Raw genomic sequence first — 16,387 nt, 5'->3', positions numbered from 1 at the left:
TTTTGGCTAACGGCGTCACCGAAAGTTGTCACCAGTTCGGGAAGCTAAACGTTTCCTTCTTTTGCAGGGTGATCGACCGTTCTGCTGCCCGATGCCGAACTGCAGGCGCCGCTTTGCCACCGAGCAGGAGGTTAAGAAACATATCGACAACCACATGAACCCGCATTCGTCCAAGTCGAGAAAGCTGGCCAACCAAATGGCTGCCGCCGCCAACAACAACAACAACAATAACAACAGCAGCAACAATAACAATAACAACAGCAACAACAACAACAACAACAATAATGCCCCCGGAACCAACGGGAACGCGGCCACAAACAATAACAATAACAATGGCAACAATAACAACAACAACAATAACAATAATAACAACAACAACGGTATTATCGAGCAGAAGGTGTCGCCCACGTTCCTGATGGCGGCAGCGGACAAGCAGAACCAGCTTATCCAGCGGATGGCGCCGGTCAAGCACGAGCTGTACTTCCCGCAGTGCTACGGCCCGCCGTTCAATCAGTCGTTCGCGGCGGGAGCGGCGGCCGTCGCGGCAGCCAACGCCAACTCGGCCGCCGCAGCAGCAGCCGCTGCCGCGGTCGCCTCCGTCGCTTCGTCGAATCCGGCCAACCAGCAGCAGCAGCAGCAATCGGCCGGTCTGGGTGGAGCCGGTGGTCCGCCACAGCAGCAGCAGCAGCAGCAACAACAACAACAGCCCCCGCCACCACCCCCACCGCACGTCCCGGTCACATCGGTGGCACCGGTTTCGGCAGGCGGTCCCGTCGCCGCCGCTGCCATTGTGGCCACCCCGCAAGCCGTCGTGGCACAGTGATATCCGACCACCACCACCACCGACCTGGAGCTGGAACAGCGGCACCATTTGGTTCACCTGCACCAACCACCACCAACACGACATCCGGCAGCAGCAGCAGCACCACCACCACTTCCGATGGCCAGGCACTGAGAACCGCCCGATGCGGCGAGCGGCTGTGGTGGAAGGCAACATAACCTAGCAAAACGAAGGTGCAAATCCGTAATCGAAACCAAAGACTGAGAGGAAGGAAGATTGGGCGGGCGGACGGCCGGCAATGGAGGGGATGCGGAGAGGTGGTTCTCGGGAACAGAGAGCAAAATGGCCACAGGCGCGCACAGCAAAAGCACAGTCAAGTCAGAGGTTACCAATCGGTGGGCGTTCGGTGGGCCAGAGCCAGCTGAGAGGCGTTCCAATTCGAAGTCAATCGAAGCAACCTTGGAGCGGGCAACAAGAGTGAAACACACGGCAACGCGGCAACGCGAAAGAGGCAACGCGGCGGCAGAAGATGATCGTTATGTGTGGTCTGGTCTCATTATCCACCCTTTCCGGTGCAGTTGTTAGCCACTTTTTGTTTTGTTCGTTCAATCACACAGGACTGCTTCACTTGCCATTCTGAAGAGGGTTCGCTCTTCGTATCTTAATGTTCGAATGTCGGACGAAACTCCGGATAAGGACACGCAAAAGAAATACCTCTACACACCGTGACGGAGAGAAGCGTTGAGTAGGCTATAGTGACACGTACACGCACGCACACATACATACGTCAAGTTCCGCGTAAGCACACACACACCTCGGAGCGCATATTTGCAATAGAGAGATATAGTTATTGAACACAACAGGTCAAGCCGAGATTGTTTTTGTTTCCTACTACTATAGTTGAACCGCGGCCTTCCACCGGTCGTCGGTATCCTGTTACAGATACTACTACAATCTTTATATACACACAGAGCCATATCCCTGCAATAGAAGACGCGTGCGGCAGAGAGAGAGAGAAACCGAGAAGCATGAAACGTTACACCACAACCACAATACCGATACCGATACAGATAGGTGCTATTTTTCTTATTGAAGGACATTGAAGTTTTTTAACCACACCGACAGCAAACAATAGAAAGAGAGAGAAAGCGAGAAGGGGAGTGTGAGAGGGATAGAGAGCTCTTTCAATAGGCCCATTCGGCCTTGCGCTATTTTGTATTAAGAGCTAGATCATGCTTCCCCAATTCTTCCGGGTGTGTTCGTGTGCTTTTTGTATGTCCGTCGTGTTAGTATGTCGTGAGCCGATCGAGGAGATCGTGACACGGAATGGCAGGCGGGGGGGCAGTGGGCGGAACCCGGTGTGTTAACCGCACCAAAACAATAGAAAAGAATCCGCGATCGCCGAAGCCGCGCGGTGGCAGGTAGTGCAATTGAGTTATGCAATAGAAACAGCGAGTGATCGAGCGAGCGAGAGAGAGAGAGAGAGGGTCCTAATCTTAATACACACAAACACACCACAAACCCAGAGAGACCAACAACCAGAGTGGAATCTGGGTGAGAACCCCCCAAAACAATAGTTAAAGCCACACCACCTCCTTCAGAGGTGCGAGATAGAACAATATACAGTTGTTATTTAGTACCTAACAATATTTATACAACAATAATGCCAATCTACACACACACATACTACACCAGTCTTAATACAGATCACAGCAACAGCCGCCACAAACCGTTATAGCAGCAATTTATTGAAGCCAACCACAAACTGGGCACAAACAATAGAAGTGCAATAGATATGGAACGCGTATGCGCAGCGAGAGCGACGGACCGTCGGTGAACCCACTTCCGCCGCTCTACACCAAACAACTATTTTCGTTCGAACCTCTGACCTCACAGCAACAGCCAGCCGGGTCAAGTGCCTTGGTTTTTGTGCCCAATGCATGCTTTTGGTTTTGCTTTCCGACAACAACAATCCAACCCAGCAGAGCCAATACGCATACCGCAGGTCGCGCAAGGTGAAGCATCCTGGTGGGATGCGTTTTATTTTTGTGGGGGTCTACCCGTCGAACGGACAAATTTCGGTTGTAGGTGCACCACCGCCGTATTGTTTTTCTTTTCTTTTGCCAAACTGGTGCTGGGTGGGAATAATCAATAACCAACCCCCCGCCACAGCACAGCGGCTCCGGAGGTTGCCGGAGCGCGCGCGAGATGTGTGCCATTTGCTGCGAGGGATCGAGGGGATTGCCAAATCGCATTTAATGATCACAGATGATCAGCAGAAACGATGCGCATGTGCCATGCCGCGGTGTGCATTACCAAAGCGAGTACCATTGCACACCCGCAGACAGAGAGAGAGAGAGAGAGAGAGAGAGTAACAGTGTGTGCCAAGCTCAAGTGTGCCGGGGAGTGGCAGGACCGGCGAAGGTGGGGAGGTGTGACCAAGAAGGAATGTCACGCAATGTAACGCAGAAAGGTTACGGATGTTGTGGCCAACGGACAGCGCAGGGATATTAGTGGGTTTGGTGCAGAAACAATAGCAAGAAAAGAAACCCCATGTATGTAAATCTCGAATTTATGCCCACGTGGCGGGTGAACACAGCCACAGCCCGACCGTGGCGTGGAAAACACTGTAACTGGGGTGATCGCCACCCGTAGAAAGTCAAGCGAAACTATATGGGGAAGGAGCCGCTACTACTGAGAAGCGCAGCAGAAGCAACTGCTGCAACGATGACCGAAAGCAGAGATAGAGAGTGAGAATAAATAGAACTCTCTTTCACTGGAGGAGGGTACCGGACCCCGGGACACCGGGAGATGTTCTGTTTGCCTAGTATACTTTACCTCTCCTGCGGCAACGGTTTGTTTGTTTTAGTTCCGTTTTATTTTGCATCTACTACACCATACGCTAAGCCACTACTTCTACTACCACTACTAGAGACAGAGAGGGAGAGAGAGAGAGAGAGAGTATATCACTAGTTAGAAGGGTTTCGCAATCCGTCTGTCGGTAGTCGCGTGATCGTGGAAATCTTTAGGCTGCAAACAAGAAAACAAAATGATATCGCAAAACGAGTGTCACTTAGTCACTGACAACGCGTCAAACGCGCGTAACATCCATTTCGGCTATGCTAAATTGTTCAAAGAGCACTAGGAGTTAAAGTAGGAAGTTGTAGAAAGGAGAGCGGCACGCACCTCGGACGGAGAAGCGGAAGGCATGGCGCTATTCATAGGCGATACACGGTGATACTACGAGTCAGCCGCGGGGACACGGCTACGCGTGCGTTATTTGGTTTAAGTTTTGTTCGCTGTTTCTTATCGTAGTTGTAGTAGTTGGAAAAAACAAACAAAAATGTATCATTTTTAACTTGTAACTGATTTTTCAAACGAGTATTTAAGGGCCATTTCAAGTACAGTAATGATGGTATATTATTGGTTGTCAAATGTGCAATACGTTAATACTTTGCGATCACTCGCTAAGCTCGCTAAATAAGACAATCTAATGAGTTTCGAACGTAACTTTGTCCTTTCCGTTCCACACCCAGGAGCCTTCCCTAATGGAGAAACCTTTAATTTCCATCCTTTTTCCCGGTTCTTTTACCGTTTTGTAGATTGTTCTTTAACAGTGCGCACTGACGATTCCCCAATTTTGCAACAGCATTTGTTTTTGTTTGTTTAACACGTTTGAGTACACGCCATAGTTTGAACTTTGTACCGGTTTCCGTATAAGTTATTGGAAGAGCTCTATAGTCGGGCCAAGGAAGAAAAGGAAACATTTAATGCGCAAGTAAAGGATGCAAAAGAACTGTGATAACCAACAAAAAAGCGTAAAATCCAACAAACAATCAAACAAAAGTGAAACAAGGAAAAGCACAAAGAATGCTTCACAAGGATGCTTCACACACACACACCTACTCAAAAACTCCCAAAACACACACACAACAAACATAGAAGAAAAATGAAAACACACGAAAGTATTTCTAAATTAATGGTTTTTTTGCGCACACTGTTTAGGAAGCGTTAGAAAGGAAACAGTAAACACAAACACGTGCTAAGGGAAGGAGAAAACACGATAAACTTGTTTGGAACTGAGTGAAGTAAAATCAAAAGCATAAACGAAAACAATAGACAGACAGATAGAGAGAAAGAGAGAGAAACAGAGACAGATGGCAATGCGTGATTGTAAAGTGTAAACAGCGAAATTAGAAACCAAACGCAAACGAAACTATGAACGAGAGAGAGAGAGACAGAGATAGAGAGGGAGAGAAAGAAATGGCAGGAAAACTACAAAAAGCCGGGTGGGCGAGAAAACGAATGTTTAGGTCAAATGTTTAAAAAAAATTTTTTTAAAGAAAATTATATATACAAACAAATATAGCTATTTGGAATGAGAGAGAGTCAAAATTTGAACCGGAACCAAAAACAAAGTGAACAAGCAAGCAAAACTCATACAAAGAAAAGAAGAAGGAACGTGTTTTATTCTCGGCGCAGGGCACCTAAGAGATACACCTAAGAGATACACCTAAGAGAGAGAGAGTAAACTAAATTTAAAACAAAACCGGGAAACAAAAGTCATGAATGTAAAGAGATTTATTGCAAAAATCGTCGCAAAAGGCGCGTCGGGAGAGAATTGGTTTTGAAGAAACGGGAAGATATTGTTCTATAGTAGCTAAAACTTATAAGCTGTGCAGTGGCGGCGAGAAGGAGCGACGTTCTCGCCGCTTTAGGAACTTTCTCAAACTCACTTTAGGCATTTAAAGTATTCAAAAATCCTCCTCATTTTTAGGCAATCAAAATTATTCGCGTGTTAATGCGGCCGATGGTCGAGAGAGAGAGAGAGAGGAAGAGATAGGGATAGTATCAAGCTGGAAGGTCGGACCGAAATTTATAACGACGAAGACACAATACTCTCGCGACAAAGCTCTCACCGATTCGCGGGCGGCGGGATGCGGTTTCGGTTTTTTCGGCCTCCCCCCCCAACGAAGACGAAGTGGCCGGGTTTAGGTGTTATCTAAATTAAATCGTTTAGGCAAAAAAGCAAAATTATCTGTTTCTCTTTATATGAACGCGTTAGCCAGGAAATGGGAAAAGGTGGGTGTTTTGTTGAATGAAGCAGCGCAACGGTCATCGAATGGAAAGCGCATTTTAATCTGGAGAGGCGTGCATTATGAGTCGGAGGCAGCCGTTTTCTTCCAACCACCCTGGTGGGTTCTGGGCCTCCGGGTGTGCCATAGACCGACGAGAGACGAGAATTGAGGGCGTTTTACTTTTGCTAAGTTCTTTTAAGCGTACAAAGCTGTTGGGAGTGTATTTCCTTAATTTTTCCCCCTTAATTCGTATATCCGTACTCTAGCGAGAGGAATCTCCGTGTGAACTTGTGAGACCCGTTTTCTTTGGTTCTGTTCATGTGCATTTTGGTTTGACTTACCGGAAACAAACTGTGGTCAACGCAACTATTAGATAGCTTCACTGCGTAAACGTATACGAGAAGCTGAAGGAGCGGGCGCGCGAACGGAAGGCGCCGGCGGGGACACACAGTTCCGTGAAGGAAATTCACGAAGCTAGGTTCCACTTTTGTGTTATTTTGAATCGCGAAATCGGTGCATCTTGCTTGCAGCCTGTTGAGCGAATGCGAAGGAAACGTGCATAGGAGATAAGCTTTGAGTTTATTATAAGTTTTTAGTTTAATTGTTTCTATTTTAGCGTAAGGCGGCGTACCCCCGTATATACACATATATTATAGCAACAATAATTGTTGTAAAATAAAACTGAGAGAATAACAGTATATTTTATGATTTGATCGAAAAGTGTTGTTTTCTTTAGTTCTTACTTGCAATTCTTCATTTCTTTTTGCAGTTTTCGGTTCGTTTCAGCCACTGGCGTTGAAGTTTCTTTCACTGTTTGGTTCCTTAGAACGATAGCTAATCTGCAGTACAAATACAACCACAGAACAAAGAAGACCAATCAAACGCGCATCCCATTTTGGAACCGGAGAAGCACTTGTGAAAATTTTAACAATAGCCGTTGTATACAGATACAGACCTACGAATAAGCGACAACACGCAACAGAAAACAAAAAGCGGAAAAACAACTATCTAACAACTGCCAACGTTACCCTCGTTATGTTTCTATAGCTTTCGGTTGTTATTTTCACAAACCCCCAAACCAACACACTGGCGGAAATGGGATAAACGTTGGGTAACAAAAGAGCCCTAACGAGTCAACCGCTTCCGGCGAGAAGGTATTTTTGAATAAATTTCGCGCGCATGCCAGGGGCGGCGGCATGCAAGCGCCAAGCATTTACCGAAGGCGACAGAAGGGAAAAAGGGCACTCAACCACATAGCGGTAAAGACAGGAAACCAAAAAGAAACAAAAGTGTAATACAACGTCGTGAAAATGTGTGTGTCTCTTCTATTCATAAACACGTAGGTCTTAAGCAAACAAACAACACGGTATCCATAAATATGTGTCTATTACGAAGCAAACGAAGCAAACGAGAACAGCCGAAGCGACCGAGAAACCTGTCCATTCCGACGGAGGCTGCGGTAGGCATCTAGTGGAAAACGGTTCTTCCCGAGCAAATGAACATGCTGTACATAGGTTTTGCCGTACGCCAGCCCATGGGCAGTCAGAAGACAGAAAGTGTAAGTAAAACAAATACAGCAGCAAACTACAGGTCAGCCAAAGGACGCAATATGAAGCAGCATCTAAAAACACACACTTACAAACACTACTAGTAATAGAGTTGTTAACGAGAGATCATTTTTAAATATTTTATTAAAACAAAGTGAAACCAAAAAGAGGAGAAACAGCCAACAGAGCTCACCGACGGAAGGCGAATGGGTCACAGGCGGCAGCACGAGCAAACAATACGTACCCCTCGGGCGAAAGAGGACCTAATAAGGCGTAAGGCGTGGATTGAGAGCTGAAGGTTACGAGGGCAGCCACTAGCAAACAGGAGACGGACGATAGTTTGTAACAAACAAGAGTCACACATAATCAATATCCAGCAACAGATAGCGGCAGCAGCAACACAGTCAGCCAAACGTCGGCGGTCGGTTCGATCGCCGACCGATCAACCGATTGTTACAACCAAGCAACAATAGTAAAGCAAACGCAAGGAAACTATTTTTGTTTTTATTTTTTCTAACATAGGTTTATTGTAAAGCAAAGAATGATTAAACAGATTCGACGGCGGGCCGGGCCGATCCGATCGCGCCCCACCAGGGTGGTGGTGTGCGTGGTGAAGGATCCGTGCCCCGCTGTGCCAACATACACATCACACAGTGCCAGAGTTTATATTTAAACGCCACAAAGCTAGCTCAAAGCATTCCCACGGGCGGCCGCCGCCCCCGTGGGTTTGTCCATATTTACAACCAGAACCAGAGAGAAGTAAAACCGGACTAAACCAAGACACGCAACAAACGAACAAACAAACAAAAAATAGTGAAACGAATGTAAAACCTAACTAAGTGCAACGCACGCCGCAAATGCCACGCGCATTTGCGTGGCCAACAAAACCCGTACGGACTAACGGACGCAACAATAACAAACCAACGGGACAGCACAGAAACAATAGAACAATAGTTATACGCACAAACAAACAAGATGCAACTCAATCAAGGAACACAAAACTAGACCCCCAACCATGAAACAATATAAACCGATATCAAACAGCCACATCAAATGACACGAAAACACAAGCACAGCAAGTAATAGAGCAGGCAGAAGGAGATAAAGCAAGAAAACAAGCAACAAACAACTGGAACACATTTTCACAGACCCACTTCCGGCAATAGCAGTTTCGGTCACGTTGGGAAAGAAAAGGTAGGCCACGTAACAGTAACAACATCTGGGAACGATGTTTCTGATACAACATTTTTTGCAATGATCTTAACGTTCGATCAGGATGATATGATGGTGATGATATTAACTTTGGACACACATTCAGAGCATTTGAGTTTGAATTTTACCAAAGGTAGGTTTGTGTTTGTGCATTTTCGAAACACTTTTTTCCGTTACTCAACCACCAACCGAGAGCAACAGCAATCAGCAGAACAACAACCACAAGGTGTGAAGCGAGGGTGAAGCGAAGCCAAGTTGGCAAGAATTGATAGCAACACACGAACAGCCACTTGCTAGCGAAAACATCATTGTCTCTCCACGTCAGGACAGTCCTTTGGCAGCATGAGTCTTTTTGGGGTTACAAACGTATTTGGGGTTACATTTTGGGGTCGAGCCGACCAAACAGCACAGTGTCTCGGATCGGAATGTCTCGGCAACAGAAAAAAAACAAACAAACAGCACCCACGAATGGGTAAAGAACAACATCAGAACGGTTCCGGCACCGGCCACGGCGTAGAACAGTTACACATTGAGATGAACTCGTAGTTTACAAACAGTGTACACGAAAGCATGGGAGCCCGGCCGGAGCCGGACAGTGAACAAAAATTCGAAAACGTGTAAAATTCAGCAAAAATTATGCATAAGCAAATCATAAAAACAAAACAAAACTAACCAACAAAACTAAGCGCAGCGGCAGTGATCGGTGAGGGTGCAAAGCTGCTATTCAGAATTTTGTAACGTTGAAAACTGTCTACGCGAGTATAAAATTAAGAAAGAAAGAAAGCAGAGAGAGAGAGCAATGCATAAGGAGGACGAGAAAACTGAAGAAAATTAAAATTAAACACACACACGCATAAAAGAACACGATTGTGAAGTGCTCACCATACATATATATAATAATTTTAAAACGAAACAAGAAAAGCATCCATAACAAAACACATGCATTACCAAATGAAAACAAATGAACACATTAATAAATTAACAAAAAAAGAAATGAATGATCTACATTGTTGTACTTGTTCCCCCACTTCGATACCATTTTATGCATTACTGGTTCAGTCACAAACAATGGTGAACGAGAGACGGTACGCGGGATGCGTCACGAAAATGAGTGCATAAGTTTAGTGAACTACCAACAACCTTTGTATGATCTCAAATTAGATGGCTAAAGCGAAAAGATTAGAACAGCGAACAACAGACAACAGGGAGAGAAAATCAATCGAAAAAAACAAGGCAAGTCAAACTTGACCGCGAAGTACTAAAAGTAAAGTCTCGCTCTATACTGTCACGTGGAAGTGAAGTTTTAAATCTCATCAAAGCGCATGAATAATAATTACGTATAACAAATTGATAAAACCAAAAACAAAAAAAACGCATCCCAATGCAAGTAATATGGTAACAGCATGCAAATTAATTCCTACAATACTATATTTGAGCAAGAGAAAACACGAGAAAACTGGAAAAAACAAACAATCTGAAATGAACCACAACAAAAATTACGGCTAAGAGGATGGAAAGGAACCAACAAACGAGAAACGAGAAGAAGATGATGGTGAAAATTCAAAAATAGGTACGGAAAATAGTCCGCTGCAAAATTGTGAAAATGGAAGCAAAACGAATATGTACACACACACACACACACATACACACACAAACACTCATACACTCACTAAACTTTAGAACGAACAAACGAAACAAAAACCCGAAAGGATAAAATAAACCACAAAAAAGGGGATCGTCTTTTAAACTGTGTTTCACTGAGGCTTTCCTTTCGCCGATACGACGACGTAGCTTGAAAGAAATCGAAAACATTGCATGATCGGTGTGCACATTGGTGCGATCTAGTATTCCAACATTGTGTTGTTACCAACCGATGATTTTGTTGATGGTGGGACCGATGAGTTTTGGGAAAAATTTTCGAACATTTTTTAAGTTTTAGTTTGCTTTGCATGTGAAAGTGATTAACAACATTTTATCTGGTATACACGCGTTTAGGTACGCAAAATTAGCTGTGCAATCTGCATGATCTGCAAATATCGACAGGGACGTGTTTAGGAGGACTAGGAGAGGAAAACTTATACAGGGTGGTCATACTGGCGCAAACTTTTTGGTTATATAACAAAACCGACGTAATAATGTTTTATGCTTGAACTTTTATTTGAATGGTTGATTCATGCCATTTATGTATAAAATCCATTTTTGGTTGCCGAAAATTGGGAAATATAAAAATTAATATAATATAAATATAAAAAGTGACTATGTTATTACGCAGTATCGTGGTTCGGAAAACCCACACATCGTGCCAGAGAAGCCAATGCACCCACAACTAGTGACTGTTTGGTGCGGATTTTGGCAGATTGGTTCTTCGGCTAGGTTGTTCCTTCTGTTACAAATGTTATACAAATGTTTTAGTTTTAAGTTTGGTCTGCCCAATATTTTTAAAGGTGTTTTGATTTAAGCAGTACACGAAGCCTGCTAAGACGATATCCATGACGCAAACTACAACCCTGGACTACGGTCGACTAATCCTGTCTTTTTGACATTCATTCTGACAGCGCGGTTTTTAGTACTTTTTCGATCTAGCCGCCATTGCTTTCGATCGTCGTCTGAATACAGATCAGTTTTTGCAAAGAGAAAATTCGTAGAAAAGATGAATCTAAAAGATTTACCCGATAAAGTAAGTGATGCACAATTTCAAGCAAATGTAACTGATTAACAAGTGTTTGTTTTGGGCAGGTTCTATGCACGATTTTCGACAACCTCGATGTGTGCGAGTTAAAGCTAGCGTCCCTCGTGTGTCGGCGTTGGTCGACGCTTTCTTTTTCCGAGCAAAGAATGGACCGTGTGTTCTTGAGGCCACGTTCCGATTCTGATTTTTTGTTCAACACAAAAAGAAACTATCGCAACATTCGCCAACAGTGGGACGAAGATGATAATGATCAGTTTAAAAGCTTAGTATGGTTACAGCGCAAGCTAAAGCCTAATGTCCGAGTGTTAGATATTTTGACTGATGTAACTTCCGAGCAATTACGATTGCTTCTGGTGGAAGCACCTGAGCTACAACGTTTGTCGATTGGTGTCATTACCAACTGCGGAACGAATGGACCGTTCCCGGTTTTACTGAAGTTGACATCACTGAAGTTAATCCAGTCAACAGATTATCGCTTTGACTTTTTCCGTAAGAGCATGCCAAATTTGCAGAGTCTTAATATGAGCTGTGCGTCTGATTTTGAACTGAAAGTATGGAGACACTTGAGCGGACAGTTGAAATTAGCTCATGTGCGTGCTTTTCTTAGCAAATACATCGATCCTTTCCTCGAGCCAACGTTTCCACTCCTAGAGGATTTGTCCATGAATGAAAATAACTATCTAATGTTAGTACAGTTACCTTCAGGAAGCAGTAATGATTTTTTCCAAAGGCACCCCTTGCTTCGAAAACTCTCCATCCGCATTCCGCTAGAATGCGTTGAATCTATTACTCGCCACTGTCGTGAGTTAACTTATCTACACCTTAATCTAAACAATCCGGAAGAAGGTTTTTTAAAGTCGCTGGAGCAGCTAACTAAGCTGAAGGTAAGCAAATGAAACACAAAAAAGAAATTTACTCAATATGTTATTTTTGCAGCATCTTTCAATAGACGGACCAAAAGATGTAGATGCAGATTTGGAAGAATATATGGAGTCACTGGCGCAGCTAACTGGGCTGAAGGTAAGCTAGAGGAACACAAAAAGGAACATTTGACTCAATATACTATTTCTTGCAGCACCTGTCATTGCAGGGAGAAATGGGCAGAAAAATATTTCGTGGAGCTATAAAGTCTCTCGAATTCGTTGAATTAAATGTGAGGCATCCTGGAGTTCTACTCGAGAACCTTTTTGAAGTTGCGCCACGGTTGAACTGTCTGAAAATCAATCAAGGCAATCACGATCTTTTGCAGTTACAGTTTATCTGTGAGAACTTTTCGTATCTCCAACACTTAGAAGTCAACGTGAAAGAAGTGGTAAGTTGAGCCATCGGTTATAGACGTTAGTTGCTACAAAGGCCCCGTTTTAACTGTTTTGATTTCCTTCGTAGACTGCAGCCGACAATTCTGTACGGTTTGATAGATTGGACCAATTGCAGGAACTTACATTTTTTGGGCTTAGCAACATTAATTACATTCATCGCAACAACGTTCGTTGCTTGACAATGCGCGATAGTACGGTAAGTTTATATTATATCAGAAAAATAGGAACCAGGGGTCAAAGTCGTGATGTTAAATTGAATAAATTCTTACAATCTTTTCCATCGCCAAACGGTTCATCTTCGACGCTTGAAGATAAAGGACGATGAACTTGAACAGATACCGGAAAAGTTCCCTTCACTAAAGAGACTAGTCCTCGAGGAACGCTCGGCGTCTCTGGGTGCGGTCAAACGGCTACATCAATTGATGCCCTCTTGCAGAATTGATTATGGCAACAAACGCTTCTACCCCGTTGACGTCGGGGTACTTCGAAACGAAAAACGCCCGAAGACGAAGACGCCTTCGAAACGAAAGAAACGATGGAACTTCGAAATGAAAGACGCCCGTAATGGAAAGAAGGCGTAGGTTCCGAAGGAGATAAACTTTGGCGTTATGATTCAAGTAAAAAGACACTCATGTAATCTGTTTTAATTACCGGCATTACGCCGATTCGAACGAAGTGAGTGCCGTTTGAAAAAATCAATGATAAATTCAAATTTTAAAACCCAAATGCCAATCGTCCTTTTTGCTGGGGTAAGGCGGGGGCGGACGAACAAACGGAGAAAGAAAACGAGAATGAACCGAAGGAACGAAAACCGAAACAAACTTATCTCTTCCATACTAAAACTTGTGATTGTAACAGGAACTTTGCACGATATTTTATGCTTCATTAAGGACCCGCGGAAAGAAACTCTATCCGTAGATAGGTTGAATTAATTTGTTATGTTTCTCATATATAAATGTTTTATTTTTAAGTTTAGCTTGCCAAATATTTGTTAAGGTGTTAATCAGTACACGAAGCCTGCTAAGATGATATTTGTATGTAAGACTATAGCCCTGGACTGCGATCGAGTAATCCTGTCTTTTTGACAGTTATTCTGCCAACGCGGTTTTTAATACGTTCGGATCTAGACTCCATTGTTATCGGTTGCCCTTTTCAGTTAAAACAATTTGCGCAGTGAACATTCGTCCGAAAAGATGAATCTAAACGATTTCCCCGATGAAGTAAGTGCTACACAATTTCAAGTAAATGTAGCTGACTGTGTTTGTTTTCTGCAGGTTCTATGCACGATTTTCGACAACCTCGATGTGCACGAGTTGAAGCTAGCGTCCCTCGTTTGCCGGCGTTGGTCAGAGTTGACCTTTTCTGGACGGAGAATGGACCGTGTGATGTTGGTGAATCATAATCCCGATTGTGAATTTTTGTCCAACACTAAAAGGAACTATCGCAACGTTCGTTTGTGGATGGGCGATTATGAGATTGAAAGCTTAGTACGGTTACTGCACACGCTAAAGCCTAATGTCCTGTTACACATTGAAGGTATTGTACTTTTCGAGCAATTACGATTGCTACTGCTGGAAGCTCCTGAACTGGAGCATTTGGAGATTGAGACTTACATGCACTTCGGCATCAAAACGAATGAACCGTTCCCGGTTTTAGCGAAGTTGAAATCGCTGGTGTTAAAAGATTCAGCAAAAGAACATATTAACATCTTCTGTAGGAGTATGTCAAATTTGCAGAGCCTTTATATGGGCTGTACGGATGGTTTTCAGCTGGAAGCATGGAAACATCTAAGTGGACGCTTGAAACTCATTCATCTGAATGAGGTTTATCAAACATACTTGACTTCTTTTCTCGATCTAACGTTCCCACATCTAGAAGATCTTACCATAGCAAAAGATCTGTACCCAGTTATGAAGTCTGAAAAGATAGCTTCAAGTGGAGGTGATGATTTTTTTCGAAGACACCCCTTCCTTCGACGACTCTCCTTACACATGGTTATTTCGCTACAAAGGGTAGAATGTATTACTCGCTACTGCCCTGAGCTAACACATCTGCACCTTGTTATAGATGATCCGGAAGAAGGTTTTTTGGAGTCCCTGGTGCAAGTAACTAAGCTGAAGGTAAGCAAACAAAACGCAAAAAGGAATATTTTACCTAATATGTTGTTTTTTACAGCATCTTTCATTACAAGGAATAGCGGAAAGAAAAATGTTTCGTAGAGATTTCAAACAACTCGAATCAGTTGCATTGGAAGTGGTTCCAGCTCGAGTTCTGCTAGAGAACCTGTTTGAAGTTGCGCCACAGTTGAACTTTATCGAACTCAAAAATTGCGTTCGCAACAGTTTGGAGGTTCAATTCATCTGCGAGAGGTTTTCTTGTCTCCAAAATTTAGTAATGGACATGGGTTTTGTGGTAAGATTAGTCCTCGATAATTGTTAAATTGGCCCCGTTTTAATTGTTTTGATTTCCTTCGTAGACTGCAGCCGACAATTCTGTACGATTCGATAGATTGGACCACTTGCAGGAACTTACATTTTTTGGGCTTAGCAACATTAATTACATTCATCGCAACAACGTTCGTTACTTGACAATGCGCCATAGTTCGGTAAGTGTATATTCTATCAGAAAAAGAGAAACCAGGGGTCATGATCGTGATGTTTAACTGATTAAATTCTTACAATCTTTTCCATCGCCAAACGGTTCATCTTCGACGCTTGAAAATAAAGGACGATGAACTTGAACTAATACCGGAAAAGTTCCCTTTGCTAAAGAGACTAGTCCTCGAGGAACGCCCGGCGTCTCTGGGTGCGGTCAAATGGCTACAAAAAATGATGCCCTCTTGCAGAATTGATTGTGGCAACAAACGCTTCTACGCCGTTGGCGATGGTACTTCGAAATGAAAGACGCCCGTAATGGAAAGAAGACGTAGGTTCCGAAGGAGATAAACTTTGGTGTTTTGATTCAAGTAAAGACACCCATGTAATCTGTTTCAATTACCGGCATTACACCGATTTGAACGAAGTGAGTGCCGTGTGAAAAAATCAATAATAAATTCAAATTTTAAAACCCAAATGCCAATCGTCCATTTTGCCGGGGTAAGGCGGAGGGCGGGCGAACAAAAGGGAGAAAGAAAACGAGAATGAACCGAAGGAACGAAAACCGAAACAAACTTATCTCTTCCATACTAAAACTTGTGATTGTAACAGACAAAAAGAAACTACCGCAACATTCGTCAACCGCGGAGGCCAGATGACCAGTTTGAAGGCTTAGTACGGTTACTACACATCCCACAGCCTAATGTCCGAATGTTGGACCTAAAATGTACTCTAACTTCCGAGCAATTACGGTTGCTTCTGCTGGAAACTCTTGAGCTACAGCATTTGTCGTTTGATTCCATTACCCATAACTGCGAACTGAATGGACCGGTCCCGGTTTTACCGAAGTTGAAATCGCGGTGTTTTGCCGGGCCAATAATCGATCAAAATGACTATTTCCGTAGGAGTGTGCCAAATTTGCAGAGTCTTTACATGAACTGTGGAAATGATTTTGAACTGGAAGCATGGAAAAGCCTGAGCGAGCAGTTAAAATTAGTTCATGTGCATCATTTGAATACCAACTATGTTTTTCCTCTTCTCGAGATAACGTTCCCACTCCTCGAAGATTTGGCCATGGGCCTACACATCTATACAGAAAAAGGAAGAAGTCATGTTTTTTTTTCAAAGGCACCCCTTCCTTCGGAAACTTTCCATCCGCTTCGCTAT

At 43.7% G+C, this 16,387-nt stretch overlaps 1 protein-coding gene across 1 annotated transcript in view; it reads left to right on the top strand.

The window, feature by feature from the left end:
* LOC128277984 (zinc finger protein 467) overlaps positions 1-823 on the top strand; it is a 3,922-nt gene extending 3,099 nt beyond the window's left edge. The window contains exon 5 of the mRNA XM_053016603.1: positions 68-823. Coding sequence (XP_052872563.1) covers positions 68-823 — 756 coding nt within the window. The remainder of the gene's footprint in view (positions 1-67) is intronic.
* Positions 824-16,387: the final 15,564 nt, after the last annotated feature.

Source organism: Anopheles cruzii, chromosome 2, assembly GCF_943734635.1.
Source record: "Anopheles cruzii chromosome 2, idAnoCruzAS_RS32_06, whole genome shotgun sequence".
In the NCBI taxonomy this organism is placed as follows: domain Eukaryota; kingdom Metazoa; phylum Arthropoda; class Insecta; order Diptera; family Culicidae; genus Anopheles; species Anopheles cruzii.
This window is presented reverse-complemented; position numbering and strand designations above follow the sequence as displayed.